This window comes from Arvicola amphibius, chromosome 3 (genome assembly GCF_903992535.2).
Source record: "Arvicola amphibius chromosome 3, mArvAmp1.2, whole genome shotgun sequence".
NCBI lineage: Eukaryota > Metazoa > Chordata > Mammalia > Rodentia > Cricetidae > Arvicola > Arvicola amphibius.
The window spans coordinates 157,132,874-157,146,714 of record NC_052049.1 but is presented as its reverse complement, the minus strand read 5'-3'; the positions used below and the strand labels follow the sequence as shown (position 1 = coordinate 157,146,714).

The window sequence follows — 13,841 nt, the reverse complement described above, 5'->3', positions numbered from 1 at the left end:
CCAAAATAACAACACACAAACTGTATTCATTTAAACACTGCCTGGCCCATTAGTTTCAGCATCTTATTAGCTAATTCTCACATATTTTGCTTTAACCCATATCTAATAATCTATGTAGCACCACGAGGTGGTGGCTTACTGGGAAGATTCTAGCGTGCGTATGGACTGGAGCTTCATCGCATCTGACCCAGAGAGGAGAGGCATGGCGATTGCCTGAGGCGTTTGCCTTACTCCCAGCATCCTGTTCTATCTACTCCACCCACCTAAATCCTGCCCTATCAAAAAGCCAAGGCAGTTTCTTTATTAACCAATGAGAGTCCTCCATCAGTTAGAGATTGAGGATAGGAAGAAAAAAGAAAGCAAGCAAGCATGTTTTGCAGTAATCATTTGGTAATCAACAGTAAATGTGAAGATGCTGTTAAGTTGTATCAGTTCAGGATACTTCATTTTTCGTAAGAGGAGAAAATGCAGGAAGAGCCATTATGACTCAAGAATATATTCTATTCTGCTGGCTTTATGATTTCATGTATTGGTTTTTTTTTCAGTGACAGTTCCTTCTATATGAATGACTACCTCAAGGAATTAGTGTACGCCTGGTGTCTGGAGGTCAAGAGAAGTTAATTAAGCAAGGAAAGTTTGTAATACCCTCCCTTTTTCTATTTAGGAAGAAACATTCATGAACAGAGTGGAAGTTAAAGTAAAGATTCCGGAAGAGCTGAAACCATGGCTTGTTGATGACTGGGACTTGATCACCAGACAAAAGCAGGTAATGTGTATTTGACAAAAAGAAAAAAGCTTGAAGGTTTTTTGCCAGGAGGGGTTGGTTTTTGTCTCTTTTTCAGACACAGATTCTCCATGTAACAGCCCTGGCTATCTTTGAATTCACTTTGTAGACCAGGTTGGCCTTGACCTCACTGAGATCCACCTGCCTCTGACTCCCAAGTGTGAGGATTACAGGTGTGCACCATCCAGCAAATACTTGAATACTTGAAGTTTTATGTTTGAAATAATATAATTTTGTTAATTTTTTTTTTTTTTTGGTCTCTATGTCTGCATGGCATGGCCTGTGTGCAGTGCCTGTGGAGGTCAGAAGAGGGCATTGAATCTCCTGGAACTGGAGTTCCTGATGGCTAGACACCATGTAGGGTGCTGGGAATTGAATCTAGGTCTCCTAATGCTCTTAATTGCTGAGCCATCTCTCCAGTTCCTTAAAACTATTAGTTTATGATGATTAAGAAAGTCGGAGGTTGCAGGAGCAGGACTCTTCTAGAAAACTAATAGGCAGAGACATGCATTTTAATCTTAGTGTTGCTGACAATAGAGCATTTATTGATACATGTTCTGATAATAGAGTATACTAGAAAGTATATAGCTTTACTGGCAATTGATCCTGAATATAAAATAAGGTCCTAAGTTTAGTTACCCGTTTGTAAGATGTTGTATAATCTTCTCCCCAAGGGGATGCAGACAAATTGACTATGTTAGATAGAACGGATGTCCACAGCTGGCCAGCTTGGCAAACTAGTGAAGTTTTGGGGTTGTGTACGGAAATGTTAGTAGCAATTAAAAAGTAGGTATGCCAAGCCCACTCTTTGGTTTTTCGAGACAGGGCTTCACTGTGGCTTTGGAGCCTGTCCAAGCTCTTGTAGACCAGGATGGCCTCCAACTCACAGAGGTCCGCCTGTATCTGCCTCCCGAGTGCTGGGATTAAAGATGTGAGCCACCACCGCCCAGCTTGAAAAGCCCACTCTTACATGAACCATTGTAGGTGGGGACTACTTGTTCATTCCTTGACACCCCGACCCAAAATAATCACACAGAAACTATATTAATTACAGTACTCCTTGGCCTATTAGTTCAGACTTCTTGTTAACTAATTCTTATGTCTTAAATTAACCCATTTCTATTATTTTGTGTTTTACCACTAGGCTTGTGGTTTACTAGTAAGGTCCCGAGCATCTTGTCTCCTGTGGTTACTTGGTGGTGTCTCTCTAACTCTGCCTTTTTTTCCCTGCATTTGTTTAGTTTTCCTGCCTAAGTCTATTCTGCCCTGTCAAAGGCCAAGAGTAGGTTCTTTATTAACCAATGGTCATAAAACATAGTCAACAACATACAGAGGGGAATTCCGCATCAAATCATGACTCAGAAAAGCTGCATGTAAAAGTTGTGTTCCTGAAGCTCCATCTTAACTGCCGGGAAGGACTTGTGCTCAGCTTTCCGAGTCCTGTTTGTTTACTTACTTAATCTCAAGGAGTCTCTCTCTTCCCTGCTGAAAGTTCAAGAAACTGCTTTCACAACATAGGAATATAGGAATCTAGAAACACGTAAATGTTACAAAGAGTTGGGTCACACCTAAATCCAGATTGACAAATGGCAGGTATAGTGGGAGCGATGGGGATGAGAACAATAGTGGTTGCTAAGGGTTCGTGAGATTTTGGGATTCATAGACATAATTGGAATTTGAAGTTATTTGGTTGGATTATGCAAGTTTATCTCCCTGCGTAGTATTTGTGATCTTAGTACCTAAAAAGTGCCTACTTTTCTGCTTCACATTGTGGGAAGGAATGTAATTTTTTTCATAAACATTGTGTTCACATTTTTTTCCTTAGCTTTTTTATCTTCCTGCTAAGAAGAATGTGGATTCCATTTTGGAGGATTATGCAAATTATAAGAAATCTCGAGGAAATACAGATAATAAGTAAGAATAAACCCTTTTGACTATGCACAAAGTTCTTATGTACTGTATAGGTGTAATTGAAACTATACTGTAGGTACTTACACAGTCATTAAAGGTTTTGGTACTTTGAAAGCATAAATGCCTTCTTATTTTGGCAGGACTAGTTTTCCAAGTTCTTTATTACATAAATTTGAAATTGGTTTTAGTAGTTTAAAATGTGTTGCAAGAAGCGGGGCCCCTTGTTTGTCCCAGGCGCCCGGCTAGCTTACACCCAAAATAACCACACAGAAACTGTACTAATTTAAACACTGCTTGGCCATTAGCTCTAACTTCTTATTGGCTAACTCTTACATAATAGTTTAACCCATTTCTATCAATCTGTGTATCACCATGAGGTCGTGGCCTACCAGAAAAGTTTCAGCACATTTATCTCCAGCTGCAGATCCACGGCATCTCTCTTACTCTGCTTTCTTCCTCCCAGAATTCAGTTCTGTCTTATCCACCTACCTAAGTTCTGCCCTATCAGCTAGGCCAAGGCAGTTTCTTTATTCATTAACCAATGAAAGCAACACACAAACAGAAGGAACTCCTACACCAAAAATGTATTAGCTATAGTTTCTTAACATTTATTTCCTCTCCTGAAAGGAAATATTGTGAACGTAATGTTTTTGTTTTATCAGGGAGTATGCCGTCAATGAGGTTGTAGCAGGGATAAAGGAGTACTTCAATGTAATGCTGGGCACTCAGCTGCTCTACAAATTTGAGAGACCACAGTATGCTGAAATTCTTGCAGATCATCCTGATGCACCCATGTCCCAGGTGTATGGAGCGCCACACTTACTGAGATTATTTGGTAAGAAGACTTTAAGAAACATGGTTTTATTACCCCCTTCCTTTTTAGGTCTTTAATAATTTGATCTTTTTGGTCTTTACTAAATGACTGAGAGGTAAAATAACAAAGTTTAAATAGCAAATTGTTTTTGAAAAAGAATTTTGATAAATTATTAGCAAGACTGGAGCTCAATGCATAAAATCCAAGTGTGAGGGAACTGCCCCCTCCCCCACAAACCCACATAAAAAAGCTGGGTATTGTAGTGTGGACACTTTGGGGAGATAGATGTGTCTTGAGTTCTCGCTGACTTTCCCTGACTTATAATTGGTGAACCTCAGTCCAGTGGGTGGCACTCGAGGAAAGATGTATTTCTTGCTGTCCTTAGCTTGTAGGACACACATGCACCCACCTATGCTTAGGTTTATGAAATCTGTGATAGCTCATTTACTTACATAGTTAACATGTATGGTTACAGTGCTGCTTTTGAATATAACTTTAACTCAATTCTTTTGTTAAATAGTGCGAATTGGAGCAATGTTGGCCTATACACCTCTAGATGAGAAAAGCCTTGCTTTATTACTGAACTATCTACATGATTTCCTCAAGTAAGTTCAATTGAAATCAAACAGTTGGAATGGTTACTTAAAATTAATGTATGAAAAGAGATCTTGACATGATAATTATACTAAAAATACAGTTTTTTTAAGATGTCAGTAAGGCACCAGAACAATATAAATAGCTTATATAGGGGCCGGGCGGTAGTGGCGCACGCCTTTAATCCCAGCACTCAGGAGGCAGAGGCAGGCAGATCTCTGAGTTCGAGGCCAGCCTGGTCTACAAGAGCTAGTTCCAGGACAGGCTCTAGAAACTACAGGGAAACCCTGTCTCGAAAAAAACAAAACAAAACAAAAAAAAAGAATAGCTTATATAGGAATAACACAGATGATGGAGAGTAGCCATAGGTGATGTATGGGAAATGATGGTGTGATTAAATCTCCAAGCTATTAAGACAGTGAAAACTTCGTAGGTTAATTTTGTAGATTTACAGTCACATACTTGTATTGGAGAGTGGAAAAACAAACTGTTAAGTGGATAATGAGAAATAGCAATAATGTCAATGTTGGGCTGATGAGTTTGAAGAATTATTTTTAAAGTTTGAGGCCAGACTGATCTATATATTGAGACCTGTCTCAAATAATGTCAAATGATATAATACAAATATAAGTTAACAGTAAACATCTTTTTGTCACGGTTGAGTTTAAGAGATTGAAGAAATGGGAAGAAGCAGATCTAGCTTATAATGTTGCATGGCATTATAATAGGGAAGAACTTAAAACTAAGCAGCTTTTGAAAATGATAGGTTGCTCTAAATACTGTTTAACACTGAATTGAAGAAGAAATCAGCTGTAGTGGCAAGTAGTCTGATTCTTGTTTGGAGAACATTTTAATTTGAAGAACACTGGAATTTTCATAATACTGGTCGTAGTTACTGTAGATTACTTCTTGGACTTGGTATTGGGAAAGGTTAGAGTTTATTTTTTATAGCCCTTTTTCTAACAGTGGTAAATATTTTCTCCAGACTCCAATTTATTTGATAATACAGAAATGCACTCCTATTTCACATACATTTATTTCAGGTTTGGGCTTGAAATGTGTTTGTAGACTTCCATGTATGGAATTGAACAGTCTTGAAAAGGCTAAAGAAAACAAGTATTATTGTTTTAATATTTATTAAATATTTATTTATATAGTGCTGCTATATAATAGGATAGCTGCTTGCAGATTCCCCTAGGTTATTCCTTGTTTAGAAGAGAATAACTTGTCACTAATGCATCTTTTTCTGTTATCTAACTGGTTTGAATTGCAGTCATGTGGTCAGTGATCTATGTGTCACTATATAGTTAGTATCAATATAACTTTTACCATTTTTACAGTGAGTAGTGAGTTAACGTTTTTCTTTTTTAGGTACCTGGCAAAGAATTCTGCAACCTTGTTCAGTGCCAGTGATTATGAAGTGGCTCCTCCTGAGTACCATCGGAAAGCTGTGTGAGGGGGCGTGCCCTCTCCCGCTCGTGCTTGGATCTCTGTAAACAGTTTGGTTCTTAGTCCTTCTCTTGTACAAATGATGTACTTTGAAGACGCGTTAGTGTATAACAGAATTGATGTTTGTTTTCTCTTTGATTTTAAACAGAGAAAATAAAAGGAGTCGCTGCTCCTTTTTCCTTTCTTTTTTTCATTTCAAAGTTTCTACCAGTGTATTCAGTGATGGACAGCAGAGGGACATTCTGTAGAGTGTTTTATTGCCTAGTTGATAAAGCTGCTTTTGAATGCTGGTGGTTCTGTTCCTTTGACACTACGCACTTTTATATGTGTTAATGCTCTATGACAAAATGCTCTGATTCCTAGTGCCAAAGGTTCACTTCAGTGTATATAACTGAACACTCATCCATCTGTGCTTTTTTTTTTTTTTAAATGGTGCTTAAAGAGCCCATCCTTTGCCAGTCATCCATGTTGTTCCTTAGGCATTTTATCTTTGCTTAATTGTTAAAGAATGGTGGCTTGTTTCATGGTTTTTGTATTTGTGTCTAATGCACGTTTTAACATGATAGACGCAATGCATCGTGTAGCTACAGTTTTATGGAAAAGTCAATCTTGTAGGAGTTCTTTTTCAGATCTTCAATAAATTTTTTCTTTAAATTTCAAGAGATTTCGTGACTGCGTTCCAAAACTTGGCACATTGTATATTTGTGACTAGATACTGTTTTCTCAGGAGATTGTTCTTTATGGAATGGAAAGCTTACTTGGATGTGGAGTAAATAAACTAGTGGTAGAAAATTGTTATCTTGAATTCTAGCTAAAAGGCTAGATGTGGACAGCACATGATAGTACCTTCTGTTACTCAGATTCTTGGAAATTTTTGAGCGGTTGGGGCAATTTTAGTTGTGTGAACATTGCTTTCAGTTAGTGATTGTTCATATTTAAGGAGTTTCTGTGAGAAATGAGCTAAAATCAGCATAAAATGCAGTTCATTGGGATATTGGTTGGTGAAGGGCAGCAGTGTTATCTTTAATTGAGATGCCAGAGTGATTTAGACAGAATATTGGGAATTGTTCACATGGCAAGATCTAGGAGGAGTACAGGGAAGAGAGATTGAGAGTAAGTGTTGAAGCAGTATGTATTCATGGTCCCTTGATCTGCACTTGATTAGATATTTAAAGATTTGCTTGTGTGGTGGGCGATATAGTTCACTGTTGATTACCTGTTGAGGTCTTGGGTTCAATCCATAGCACAAAGTGGGGAATAAACCTACCTGTTTATTTGCTTCATGCAAGATGATAAGGGTAGTGGGTTTTTGTTTCTGGTTTTTCCTGTATTCCAATGCCTGTTATTGTTTTCAATCACAGTAGAGTTTTTGTGAGGCAGGGAGAACATGTGGATGTACCTTGCACATGTGTTCTGGGGGTTGAACACAGGTTAGGTCTTTTCCTGATGATTCCTGGGCCCAGTAGTGTACTGTATTTTTACTCAGTTGAGATGGTTTTCATGAGTTATTTAATTTGTGCAGCCTTATACCTAAGTTTGACGAAAGTTTTCTCTAACAGCAGCTATACTGAAGCCTTTTTTGTTTTTTGACATTTATTTTACTGTCTTAAAAGTATAGCCAGGTGTGATAATAATCACTTATAACCCTGGTGTTTGGAAGTCGAAGGAAGAGCTTAAGTTCTGGCCCATCCTGATCTAACTCCGTACAATAAAGACCTTTTATTTATTTATTTACTTTTTTGGAGACAGGGTTTCTCTGGGTAGCCCTGGATGTCTTGGAACTTGCTCTGTGGCCTCAAATACAAACATTTGCCTTCCTCTGCTCCATGAGTGCTGGGATTAAAGGTGTGTGCCTGGCCCGTTCTCTTAATCCTTGTTTACAAAGTATGTTTATTGGTAAAATAGGACTGGGGAGGTGGCTTGGAGGGTAACGGTACTAGGCATGAAAAGCTGATGATCCAAATTGGATCCCTAGAGCATAAAAGAATCTATAATCCCAACATCTTCTACATAGAGAACATGGAGGCAGGAGAATGACTTGGCAGCTTGCAGACCAACTAGCAGCAGAAACAAGGCCTTGGCTTAGCAGAGTAGAAGGAAGAATCAACTCCTACCTAGACTCACGAAACACAAGGGGGGAAAATACCAAGAAGCTTGTAAGCTGCACAACAGCACTATTTAGGTACAGTTTTGGAATTTGAAATGTAGTGATCTACTGTTTGTATTGCCAGCTGCTGGATAGACTATAGTAGGAGGGTCAGTCAAGACCAGCCTATAGAGGATACCATGCCCAAGATGAAAAAGCTTGCTATATACACGAGTTACAGATTGAGACCGAAATGGCCCCCGAAAGTTTAAACACTTGGTCTCTCGCTGTCAACACTGCTTAGGTAGGGGCCTGTCTGGGAGAAGTAGGCCTCTTTTGGGTGATCTGTCTCTGGTTCCTTAATGCCATACACATTGCTTCCTTACTTGCCAGTATGTAAACAGATTGTACCATGAACAACCTAATTCACTCTGCTTCCCCTGTCTTGGTGAACTCTAAGCCTTGAAATTTTGAACTGGAATAAACCAGGGATTTGCCACAATAATGAATAACATGTTAATGGAGAAATCAGGTTGCAGCCTTTAGTGATGTTCCTGAGAACAAGAAAAATTTGAGAAAGTGGGAGGAAAAAATTGTGGGTGTTTTTCCTGCATGTATGTCTGTGCACTATGTGCCTCTGCCTCATTCCCATAAAGGTCAGAAGAGGTCATTGGAACGCCTGGGGTTTGAGTTAGGGCCAGGAGCTGCCATGTGGGTGGTGCAGACAGAACCTGGGCCTTCTGGAAGAGTAGCCAGTGCTTTTAACTGCTGAATCTTCTCTCCAGCCCCAACCATTAGAATTTTCGCCTTGTAGATTTTATTCAGGAGATAAGATTACAGAGGTTAATTTATCTGTGTGCATTTAGCTAAGTGACAGAGCTGAATATAAGTACCACACACAAAGACTGCGATGAATTACCACACCCATTCTCTTTCTACCTCTTCGGTATCTATCATGGTGTTTGTATTTTAAGTGTTTGCTGGGTGAAAACTGATGCCACTCCCTTAAAACTAATGATTTTCATTTTGCTCTTGCTTAACTCATGGGAGTGAAAGCCAGGTTAGGTTAATGACCCATTAGCATCTCATCTCGTAGTCTAGGCTAGCTTGGAACTCAACCTTTTTTTTTTTTTTCTTTTTTGGTTTTTCCGGAGCCGGATTTCTCTCTGTAGCCTGTCCTGGAACTAGCTCTTGTAGACCAGGCAGGCTCCAAAGTCAGAAATTAACCTGCCTCTGCCCCCACAGTGGGGCACAGAGTGCCTGGCTGAGCTCATCAGCCTCTCAAGTACTGAGATTACAGTCATGCTCCATGTTTCACCATAACCATAAGCCTCCCTTCCCACCCACCTTAACCCATTGACCTGAAATTTTCTGTGTAGACTAGGCTGGTGTCAAACTGGTGGCCTCTGCCTTCTGATCACCCGAATCTATCTGTCCCATGCCCTTTCATTATGTGTGTTTGTACATATGTAGAATGCATATTGGTGTTTTGCTTGCCTGTGTGTGAATGTCAGATTGTAGACAGTTGTGAGCTGCCATGTGGGTGCTGGGAATTGAGCCATTAGCCCCCCCCCCCCCATGCCTACCCATATTAATATCATACTTGCTGTTTTGATTAGTTTGGTTTTTTCCCCCTCTTGAGTTTGCTTTCACATGTTGTTAATGAACAAAGCACATTGAAAAATAACACAGTCTTATGAATGAAAACAGTATTTTCCAGGGGTAGACAGACTTTTTTTTCCCTGCCTATCAGTTCCTAAATAACTGTTACAGAGACTTACACTAGCTCTTACAACTTAAATGAGTTCATTTATATTAACCGACATTCTGCCATGTGGCATTACCTCTCTTTCATTTTGTATCTCCTGTTTCTGTGTGGCTGGCCACTCCTGACTCTGCCCTTCTTTCCAATGTCCTTAGTCTGGTTTTCCTACTTGTTTGTTTGTTTTTCGAGACAGGGTTTCTCTGTGTCTCTTTGGTTGACTATCCTGGAACTCACAATGTAGACCAGGCTGGCCTCAAACTCACAGAGATCCACCTGCCTCTTCCTCCCTGAGTGCTAGGATTAAAGATGTGCACCATCACTGTCTGGCTCAGCTTCTTTAAAACTAGTCACAGCATAATTTGCAGTGTACAGGATTTTTCCATAGTATAGACATAAGCAAAATTGAAAGAGCGTACACTACAGAATGCCAAGAGATGTAAGAGGAAGTAGAACTTCGGCATACGTACATGAGTGGAAAAGGAAGATAAACCTGAATGAAAACTCATTTGCCTTTAATCTAGATAATGGGATATCACATAGTCTCAAGATATTTATAAAAGGCTAGACAGAAAATAACACCTGTTATGTAAAAGGTTTGAAATAAAGGAAGTCCCTACTCCAAGGGCCATAAAACAGGGCCTCAAGTCTGCTGCCTGTGGAATTCCATAAAGCTGCCAACATCCACCCTGCACCCCCAAGGTCACAAAAAACAAGCAGTTTGACTTGCCTTGCAGTAATGAAAACAAGTTACTTAAACAGCGTTTTCTGGGCCAGCCACACACCTTGTGCACTTCACCCACAACACAAAAACATGTGTCCCTCTTGTACCTTCATACTGAGCCCAGGATTTGGAGACGTCAACTTCTAAGACCAATAAAGGTTTGTTTCATTGTTATGGGGTTAATTGATGTTTAAAGGAGACAATTGAAGATGAGGAACAAAATTAAGACCAATATGAAGTCATAGCACTGCTCCACCAGCATCAAAAACAAAACTACGGATAGCACACCCATATTTAGTACAATTTAAATTGAAACAAAATAATTTGAAGCTTTCAACTTCAAGAAAAATAAGTCAGAAAATCTATTGGTAAATCTAAATCAAAAAAAAAAGCATAAAGAAGGTGAGAGATGCATGGAGTACTGAGGTATGGCTAAAATTAGGTATGAGTAAGATGTGAAATTCTCATCTGTATGTTGTGAATGTTTTATTATCATTGGATAATAAAGCTGGTTCTTATGGCAGGGCAAAATAAAGCCAGTTAGGAAATCTAAACAGAGAGTAGGCAGAGTCAGGGAGATAACATTTAGCTGCCAAAAGAGACAGACACCCAGAATCTTACCCAGTAAGCCACAGCCACAAAATAATAAAAATGGATTAATTAAGATATAAGGCTAGTCAATAAAGCCTGAGCTAACAGGCCAAACAGTGCTGCAATTAATATATATAGTTTCTGTGTGATTATCCAGGTCTGGGCGGCTGAGAGTGAACAAGCAGTCTCCCTCAAAAGACTGTCTTGTTGATTTTTATAAAATAAGCTTCCTAATAATGGAGATACACAAAATTTGTTTTATTATTCAGTGACACAAACTATAGAGTTATCTGGGAAGTGGGAACCTCAGTCGAGGAATTCTGTCCATCACATTGGCCAGTGAGCATGTTTAGGCCATTTTCTTGTTAATGATTTTGCAGGGCCCTACCCATTGTACCCCTGGGTGACATAAAGCAGGCTGAACAAGCTAGAAAAGCAGTCTTCTTACATGGTCTCTGCTTCAAGCTCTTGGCTTGAGCTCTTGCCCTGGCTTTCATAGATGGACCAACTGTAACCATTAGAAATAAACATTTTTTCCCTCAAGTTGTTTTTGATCATGGTATTAATTACAGCAACAGAAAGCAAACCAGGAATTCAGGGTAGCCATTTATTAAAGAATAAGAATCTTTCTGTTTGGATGGACACCTGGATGGAGGCGGGAGGGCCTTGGATTTCCCACAGGGCAGGGCACCCTGACTTCTCTTAGGACTGGAGAGGGAGGGGGAAGTGGGAGGGAAATGGGAGGAGGTAGAAAATTTTAATAAAACAAAAAAACCCAATAAGGATCTTGGGGCCAGGTACCTAGGCTTCTCAGTGGTAGTGTGTAGCTAGCATTTTTAAGGCCCTGGTTTCTTTTTTATAAAAAAGGAAAGCAAACTTATCTTTTCATTATACATACCAATCCAAGTTTTCACTCCTTCCCCTCCCATTCCCTCCACACACCCTCCTGTCCCATCCCTATTCAATCCTCAGAGAGGGTATGGCACATAGCTTTGGGGAAGGTCCAAGGCCCTCCCTACCATATCTAGGGTGAACAAGGTATCCATCCAAAGAGAGTAGGGTCCCAAAAGCCAGTACATGCAGTAGGGATAAACCATGGTGCCACTGCTAGTGACCCCTCAGACTGCCCCAGCCTTTCAACTGTCATTCAGAGGGACTAGCCAGTTTGGTCCGTTGCTTGTTCCCAGTCCAGCTGGAGTTGGTGAGCTCCCATTAGCTCAGGTTCAGTGGGTGAACCCATCATGGTCTTGACCTCATTGCTCATACTCTCATTCCTCCCACTCTTCAACTGGACTTTGGGGAGCTCAGCCCAGTGCTCCGAACCGAGATGCCCCTCAACCAAAGAATGGATAAAGAAAATGTGGTACATTTACACATTAGAGTATTACTCGGCGGTAAAAAAAACAAGGACATCTTGAATTTTACATGCAAATGGATGGAATTAGAAAACACTATCATGAGTGAGGTAACCCAGGCCCAAAAAGATGAATATGGTATGTATTCATAAGTGGATACTAGCTATTAACAATATTGAGCCTATAGTTCATGATCTAGAGAAGCTAAGTATTAAGGTGAGCCCTAAGAAAAACATACAGGTTCACCTGGAAAGTTGAAACACAAGATTGCTTGACAAAACTGGGAGCATGGGGGCGGGGGGAGAAGGGATGGTTGAATGGGGAGAGAAGGGGAGGGGTGATGGGGACTTGAGGGAATGGGATAGTAGAGAAGGAGGAAGGACAGAGATGAGAGCAAAGAAAGATAACTTGATTGAGGGAGCCATTATAGGGTTAGCAAGAAACCTGGCTTTGGAGAAATTCCCAGGAATTTGCAAGGATGACCCCAGCTAAGACCCTAAGCAATAGAGATGGAGCCTGAAATTGACTTGCCCTGTGGTCAGACTGATGAAAATCTTAAATATCTCCAAGAACCTTCATCTAGCAACTGATTGGAACAGAGGCAAGGCCCTGGTTCAGTCCCAAGCACCAATAAAAATTGAAGGTAAGGGCTGGAGTGATGACTCAAGAGGTTAAGAGCACTGACTGCTATTCCAGAGGTCCTGAGTTCAATTCCCAGCAACCACATGGTGGCTCACAGTCATCTATAATGAGATCTGGTGCCCTCTTCTGGCAAGCAGGCATACATGGAAGGAATACTGTATACATAATACAAGGTAAGCTTTACATGCCCAAGAGTCCCATCTCTTTAGAGTTCACAGGAAGTTATTAGCATCCTCCTAGGGGGGTGCTGGGAATCAAACTTCAGTCTTCTGGGAGAACAAGTGTTAACCATTTAGCCATAACTCCAGCTCCAGCTGTATGTTATTTTAAGGGACAATTCTAAAATATAAAGATTTCAGGGTTATAAGCAGGTATTAGTATTTAGGAGGATCACAAGTTGAGGTTGCCTAGGGTTGCATAGCAATATGTCTGAAGAAAACAATAGGAAAATTGAAACAAGGTAGGCAAATGAAATAATCTCAGCTGCAGTGTGTTTAAAAAATTCAGATTAAGGGGCTGGAGAGATGGCTCAGTGGTTAAGAGCATTGCCTGCTCTTCCAAAGGTTCTGAGTTCAATTCTCGGCAACCACATGGTGGCTCACAACCATCTGTAATAAGGTCTGGTGCCCTCTTCTGGCCTGCAGACATACACACAGACAGAATATTGTATGCAGAATAATATTTTTTAAAAATTCAGATTATTTTATTAGTATGGGTGTTCTGCTTGCATGTGTATCTGTACCACACGTGGGACTGGGTCTCTTTTGACTGAGGCAACAGACATTTGTGAGCTGCCCTGTGGGTGCAGGAAATCAAATCCCAGTCCTCTGGAAGAGCAGCCAGTGCTGTTATTTTTGAGTCGTCTCTCCAACCCCAGGAATGATCTTGTTGTTTCTGAGATAGTCTCATGTAACCCAGGCTGGCCTCAAAAGCTCTGTGTAGAAGAGATTGCCCTTGAACTGGCTCTCCTAACCTGATAATAGAGGTGCTGGTTGTAATGGTCTGTCCTGTCCCTTTAAGAGACAAACCCCAAGCCCTACTCCCCCCCACCCTCCCCACCCCTCCCTGTCCACTGAGGCAAGCAGATCTTCCTTATGCTTCCAGCCTGAGTTTTCTTTTCCATCTCTCT

The 13,841-nt window shown here is 40.4% G+C and overlaps 1 protein-coding gene across 1 annotated transcript in view; it reads left to right on the top strand.

The window, feature by feature from the left end:
* The window catches only part of Morf4l1 (mortality factor 4 like 1), a 50,314-nt gene extending 44,102 nt beyond the window's left edge, over positions 1-6,212 (top strand). Inside the window, exons 11-15 of the mRNA XM_042054734.1 lie at positions 665-766; positions 2,610-2,698; positions 3,358-3,530; positions 4,030-4,114; positions 5,475-6,212. Of these exons, the coding sequence (XP_041910668.1) occupies positions 665-766; positions 2,610-2,698; positions 3,358-3,530; positions 4,030-4,114; positions 5,475-5,559 (534 nt within the window). The 3' untranslated portion in view covers positions 5,560-6,212. The remainder of the gene's footprint in view (positions 1-664; positions 767-2,609; positions 2,699-3,357; positions 3,531-4,029; positions 4,115-5,474) is intronic.
* Positions 6,213-13,841: the final 7,629 nt, after the last annotated feature.